The sequence below is a fragment of the Crocodylus porosus genome, unplaced genomic scaffold (genome assembly GCF_001723895.1).
Source record: "Crocodylus porosus isolate Cpor-Errol unplaced genomic scaffold, CroPor_comp1, whole genome shotgun sequence".
In the NCBI taxonomy this organism is placed as follows: domain Eukaryota; kingdom Metazoa; phylum Chordata; order Crocodylia; family Crocodylidae; genus Crocodylus; species Crocodylus porosus.
In genome coordinates this window covers 23,085,707-23,093,067 of record NW_017728931.1, presented here as the reverse complement: position 1 = coordinate 23,093,067, position 7,361 = coordinate 23,085,707, and the positions used below count along the sequence as shown (strand labels likewise).

At 40.8% G+C, this 7,361-nt stretch overlaps 1 protein-coding gene across 1 annotated transcript in view; it reads right to left on the bottom strand.

Annotated features, from left to right (window-relative positions):
* ITPR2 (inositol 1,4,5-trisphosphate receptor type 2) overlaps window positions 1-7,361 on the bottom strand; it is a 361,003-nt gene that overhangs the window by 240,357 nt on the left and 113,285 nt on the right. Inside the window, exon 10 of the mRNA XM_019544387.1 lies at window positions 754-798. Coding sequence (XP_019399932.1) covers window positions 754-798 — 45 coding nt within the window. The remainder of the gene's footprint in view (window positions 1-753; window positions 799-7,361) is intronic.

Below are 7,361 nucleotides of genomic sequence, written 5' to 3'. Positions count from 1 at the left end.
TTTAAGAGGAGGTTAGATGAACATCTTGCTGGGGTCATTTGACCCCAGTATTCTTTCCTGCCATGGCAGGGGGTCGGACTAGATGGATCTGCTCAGGTCCCTTCCGACCCTAGAAACTATGAAACTATGCTCAGGTCATCCCCACACAGGCTGCGAGTGGCTGCAGCAGGGAGCGCTGGCCATTGGGCAGGGGAGAGGCCACTTTTCCCCACACTCAGCACCAGCTCATCCCTTGCCAGTGAGCAGGGGTCGGGGCTGTGCCCTGCCCCCCCACCTACACCACGGAGCTGGGGGTACACGGGGCCCACACCGGTGTCCTGGGGCCAGAAGGGCGGCAGGAGTACAGGGTCCCGGCTGGCAGGGGCTCAGTGGAACCGGGCCAGTTCCCCCCTCTCCCTGCTGGTGCAGCCCAGCTCCACAGGCCCCTGCCAGCCTGCGCCCTGCTCTGGGCCCCACCAGTGCTGGCCCTGAGACATTGGTCCCAAGACATTGGGACACTGGTCCCAAGATGGTGACCAGGGTGCGGGGCACCTGTCAAGTGGCGCAGCAACCCATGCAGCCCTTGACAGCTTGCCAAAACTGGGTAAGCAGCCCTCTGCCCAAAACAACTGCCTGCCCCTGCTATACATACAGGTAAAAAAACAAAACAAAAAACAAAGCATACACTTCCCATGAGGGGCCTTTACATTTTATACTAGGATAGTAACAAAATAAACTCTTCTATATTACATTTAAAGAAAGTATTCTGCTTACCTGGACCTTTCCTTCATTACTGCCCTCTGGATAATGTGGATTAAGCTAGGAAAAAATATATAATTTTGTTTAATCAGATTTGAAACTCACAGAATATCCTTATTTGGCTCAGTCATCTATTATATAATCAATCTCTGGAAGAACCTGTTTGAGCCAGTGTCTAACAGTCAGAATTTTCAGGGTCCTGACAGTGCAGGTAACTCTTTGGCTATAAATTCAATGAAAAAGAAATATGCATTTCTCCATCAAGATCTTTAACTCTAAAGAGTTATCTCAATCAAAAATCCTAGCAAAGACAAGGCACAGGAAATCATCCCACTGTTCTCCTCACTTCTGGGATAGACCTCAACTCCCTACATCACAAGTGATTCTCAGCCAGGGGATCGTGGCCCTCTGGGGTGCCTTCAGAACCTTTCTGGGTTACATGGGGTGATGAGCAATATTAGCATTGTTACGTGGGTAAATAAGGTTCATAAGATAAACCCAACATTTTCAAATAAGAATCTGTAGTATTAAAAAAAGTCTAACCTGTTGTGGTCTTTCTGAGTTCTTTGCCATAGAAAAATTGCCATATTATTTTTCCATAGTCAAAAACAGAGTAAAAAGTAAGAGCTGACCATTTCTGAAGGGTACCTCGAGTCTAAGTAAGGGTAACTTTAGACTAACAAGTGGTAGGTACCCTGAGCCTAAAAAAGTTGAGAACCACTGACCTACACGAAGGAAGAATCTACAGTGCCTTCTTTCTGCTAGGATTTTACAGGAAGATCATTACCACTATGGATACATGTTTGACTACTCTGTAGCTCTGCTTTAGCCACTATTGCTAGACAGCATGCTTTTTTCTTATGCCACTACAGGACTGTGAAGCTTAATTCATCATCTACTCTAAAGTGGTACAAGAAACTTGAAAAGAAGATGCTATACAGTAATAAAAAGAAAGCATCATCATTTAACAGTGTTTAATAGTATTTTTTTAGCAGAGGAAATATGTAGACAAGAATACAATGGCTTATGTAAATAGATATATACCCAGATAAATAAACAAACATGACCACAGAGGTTGCACATGAAATCTTTTGAGATTTGATTTAGATAATGAAACAATTTTGCCTCGATATTTGCAGCACTCCTTGGTATAGGAAATACCTAAGAAATACTGTGAGGGTAGGGATGGTATTGTTAACTATATAAAACCAGGAGTGTGCATGTGTGTGCACATGTTATAGATATGTATTGTGGTTTTACTGGTCTTGAGTGCTGAATTATCAACATGGCAAAGCCCCCCATCAGTTGTACAACTTAAGTAAATGATCTACCACGTCATCATGCATTTTGTACATGCCATATGTATTTCACAGAAACCATCACCAACATGCTTCTATTGAGTTACGAAACATTGTATTGGCACCATATTTTTCAAACTACTCCATCTGTAAAGCCAAGCTTCCCTATTGCCATTACCCCAGCTGCCTGAGCCTGAGGGGGAGAGGAAAATTCTAACTGCCTCTTCTGTTTTGTATTAGGAACACACAGAAATTACCCCAAATAGCTTTTTCCTACAGCATAATTATGCTGGTCTAATGTCTTGAAAGTTTACTGGCCAAATGACCGCTCTCATGTTCTGTCTGACTTCAGTCTTTCTTTCAACCAGTGTGAAATGCTCGCAAATCTGCCTCAGGTAATTCTCCTGCCTTATCTAATGCTCATCCCAGATCCTGATTCAGGCTTTTACTCCCTATGACAATCCCAGAATGTTCCCACTACAACTCCAAAATACCTCTCAGAAACAGGAATAGGAGAATGCAGAAGTCAGTTGAACACACAAGAAAAATACAAAAGACTAAATAGTATTGTTCTACTCCAGGATTCTTTCTAAGTTTTCACAATTCCTCCAGGTTAAATTTACTCAACAAACAACTTAAAATAATTTTAATTAAATGACAATTCTGTAAACACACCTGGCTGTGAAAGCCAAGCTGTGTTCCTTCTATTTTGTCTACTATCAAATATTCTCAAGCCATCTAGGCAAGCTCCCCTCTTCAGTGGAGGTGCACAGGTATAACTGAGGACATAATTTCATCTTGCAATCAGAAGTGAGTTTACAATTTTCTTTAAAAAAAAGCAAACTGGCTTAGTCATTGTTTTGCTACTAAAGTAAGCATGGAGAACTCTGCATACAGGGCTAGACTCTCAGCTGACATGAATCTGCATAGTCCCACTGACATCTTTGGATGCTGTTCTCTGCCTACCATCCTTGAGCTATTTGTGCACAAAATATTATGTCTTTAACAACAACATCCAGGAAAATATCCCCCTCCCCCACTTGCCTACTTTAAAAAAAAAAAAACACACACACTGAACAGACTGTTTTATTTTCAACTGTTCAAAATAATTCACTTGTGAAATAAGACCAAATGAAATAGAAGACTCAAATAAAAGCAGATATGCTTCCTTTCGCTTACCACTACCACAAAAAAATAATAAAAAACACAAAGTTTTCCTAGGGTAAGCTTTGAAGATCTGACCTTAACCACCAAAACATTTTACTGGTTTGATTTTCAGAGGAGCTAGGCACCTACAGTCCTCATTCATTCCAGCTTGAGTTCTAGGTACTGAACATCTCTGAAAAAAATCAAGCTATAAGCCATTATCTTATGTTGTATTCTCTAGCTACAGAAGCATAAATCATGTAGCGTTGTATGTCACATCACACCTGTTCCAAGTCCTCTACAATACCCAAGCACAACAGAGTGAGCTAAGGACACAGTGACAGTGTTAACACGTCAAATATATTGCTTTTCCTGATTTATGTAAGGCCCCATCAACAATCTTCAAACAGCCTAGTGAACAAAGGCAGCCTTGCAAATAAAATACTAGTAAAATGTTCTCTGCTATTACTGGGGTCCAGAATTTCTTTGCAGATTATTTAGAATGTAAAAAAGCATGCATAGCTAAAATGGACCTTATTTGAGGTAATCGGCCATCAGGCTTTTTCAGGTCATTGGACCTCTTACAGTTGCTCTGTTATTGCAGCACTGTGTTTCAATAAAACAGCACAGGAAGGTGTCTGCAGCCAACATACAGCAAAAATACCATGCATTGTGAATTACAGCACTCAGAGAAGTGGGACTGTAAAAGTCATTATTGTAATAGCTTCATTATGTGCAATTTTTAAGTACATTTCCAACAGCTCCTTTTCTAATGCAAAACAATTCAGCCATTCTAAGCTTCCCCTCCTTGTTTTTCAACAAACTTAGACATAGGCATTTTTTGCTTCTGCAGGAAAGGGAGAAAAAAAAACATAAAACAAAATGATAGTCTGGAGGTCAGGCATCCAATTACTGAAGACTGGTTAATAAGGACAAGAAAACTTTTCATTATATAGTAAACTGATGGCACTCTTCTCTAAACCTAACCACTGGTCCAGGAAATGCCATGGATGCAAGGATGCATTCACTTTACAAGGGCATAACTAGGTCTCTGTGCCTCACATGAGCTACAAGCAGTTGCACAACAGTCACAAAGAAAGCTCTTTGGCCAGAAGTTAAAGATTAACCAGCCCCGTTTACACATTACCTAGCCTACTTCCATCCACTAAACTCTCAGCATGTTAGAAAGCTCTAGCCTTTTTCCACAGAACAGCACCGTGGATTATATTCTAGATTCACACATGCATGCGGTCACAGAGCTGGCACTCTAACAGCTAGTCCACAGAGGGTAACAGCCTATTACTGTTACCAGATGAAATGGCTACTCTCTTAAGAGTAAGGCTTAGTGAAAGAGAGGCTTAGTGATAAAAAGTCTCAAGTTATCTCTGACCAATGAATATTCATTAGATTGGACTATAGTCAAAATAGTGTTCTTAAGTTTTATCTAGGTGAGAATTCATCTTGCATCCTCTCTTGGGGAGATTATTAACTGCACTGATTTCCCAAGAAAACGTTGTTCCCATTTTTCTGCATCTCTGATAAAATGTGTTTTGAAGTCCTGCAATTTAATAATATATATCAGTTCAGATTATAGATGTGTGGCTTCCAAATTTCACATTTAGAAGTGATGCTGCTTTTCCAGTCAGGATACTGCAGTTAAAGTGACTGAAAGGGCTATTTCTGGATGTTCTCTAATTAAGAAAAGAAAGAGGAAAAAAAGGCATGCTGATTTTAACCAAATTTTATTTAAAAAGGAAAGGACATTTAAAATGTCTACCCAGGGAAATAATTAGGTTGCCAAATTTCAACTAAATGAGAATTTTGATGGATGGGCTAAAACAGGGACTAATAATGAAAACACTGACAGAAGAAGAATGAAAGCAACTATTCAAAAATAAAACAATTTCCATTTTGTTTGATAACCAGCCTGTTAGCACACTGTACCCAATCAACAGGGGCAACATGCAAAAAAAACAAACCCCAAAAAACCTTCTCAAATCTTTCATATTCATTAGGCTTGCTTTGTTCATTGTTAATGGTACACTGATTAGCTTTCAATACATCCAAAGGACTTGTGCACACTTTCAGAGATTTCACAGGCATTCAGAGGACTTTCACTATTATATTAACTTTCAGGAGAAAAGTTGGTTATGTTTATCCTTAGCTATATCTTATGCAACACTGCTGCAGTATTTGACACCGTGTTCCTGATTAGTTATTAGACAGGATATTCTAGATAATCTTCCTCTGCAGTAGGTTTAAATTTTCAAAGTCTTTTATTAGGGATCATATTTTTGTTTATAAGCCCTGCTTTCACTTGTAAGCCAAAGTGCTGGATTGAAGGCACTGCCTAAAAGAAACACAGAGCAAATCAGAATAGTTTCCAGGGGACAGACACTCAGGGCTAGCTGCTTCAGTCTAAGGCCACCTTCTACTGCAAAAGTGGCATTAAATGGACAGAGAATACCAGTGGGGAATTCCCTTATACAGGTAAACAATCTGACAGTAGAAAGCTGGAATCAGAATCACCATTGACATATCCTACGCCAGCATTTCATCCATCCCTGGAGTAAGAGCAGGAGCGGGCAATTATTTTGGGCAGAGGGCTGTTTACTGAGTTTTGGCAAGCCATCGAGCACTGCATGACAGGCAGCCCAGGGCAGATAAATATTAAATTTTCTACATTTTTTTTTAGGGGCCCCACAGGCCAGATAGACTGGACTGGCAGGCTGCACCCAGCCCCTGGGCCGCATTTTGCCCACCCCCGAGTAAGAGGAAGAAAGCATATCAAGGGCATCTGAGAGGGAGGGAGAACCAGCAGCTGAAGAGAGCCTCTGAGATGCCCAAATCTCCAGATGTAAGATGAGGGGCATACAAGAGCTGCAAAAAATCATAGCTCTCTCTCCTGCCAATATGTCCAAATGCAACCTGTCCAGCAGAGTCTGATTCTCTGCCTCACCCACGTTTCACTCAGCACAGGAGGGATGAGAAGCAAAAACAACTTAAAAACCCTCTTGTATTTTTTGTACTCGAACTCGGGGGCACCCATGGAAATTAACATGAGACAGGTTTAAAAATAACAAGAATAAGCACTTGTGCAGCACGTAATTAACTTGTGGAACACAGTACAACAAGAGTTTGTACACGCAGATAGTACCAACAGGTTCAAAAAGAAACAAGACAAATTCATGGACAACAGATCTATTAATAGCTATTAAACAGAACAGTCAGGGCACTTACAGACCTGCATAAACCAGTGATGGTAGGTGCCAAGGAAGGTAATGAACAGGAATAGATCACTCTAGATATCCTCAGTTCAGTGCTCCAAACCATCCACTCCTGCCATCGTCAGAGACAGGATACTCAGCTAGAAGGACCATTGGCCTGACCCAGTATGGCACATCTTAAGTTCATAAATTCTGTACTCTGGGGCAATACCCCAAGTCAACTAGAACAGCACTGGGGACTCAAGCTGACCATCAGATGGAAAAACCTTAGTTCTTCAAGAGGTTAAGCTCTTACAATAAATAACCTCTATTTCCAGAGGTCCTCTGAGAACAAGAAAGACTGGATTCGACAATGCTGGTATTTGTATAGCAAAAGTTACAGAGGAAAAAATCCTTTAAAAAAATCCTTTATACAAAATTCAGAAAACAGAAAGGAGCATGTGTACAATTTTTACACATCTTTTGCAGGTAGCCTTTAAGAAAAGCTTGGTAGAAAAGCCCCCTATTAAGATTCTGTTGTCCTAGAAAGGAAGCAAAATGCAGGAAAGGACAAACCCAGCAAATACTTTATTTGCTATAATAACACTGGTTATTCTACTAATTAAATAACAATAAATGTAATGGCTTATGTTTCTAAAAAGCAATTCATCCCACAGCATGCATCTACACAACCAACAATGAAATGCCAACTCTGACCTTGATAGCTTCGGGTACTGATTGGATTCAGAGGAGATTTGGCCATTTTTCCCTTCAAAGTTCTATCATTTTGAATCTGAATAGAATCAGGAGACCAATAAAAAGGTCCAAATCAATTCAAAGCTCTCCAAATTGATTCATAAAAGATTCGAAGAGCTTCGGAGATTTGGGAAGCCCCTGCTTGCTGCATGGAGCTGTAACACTAAGTAAGGGGCAGGGGAGGAGGGGACCATGGGGGGCCCCATCCCTTGCCTGC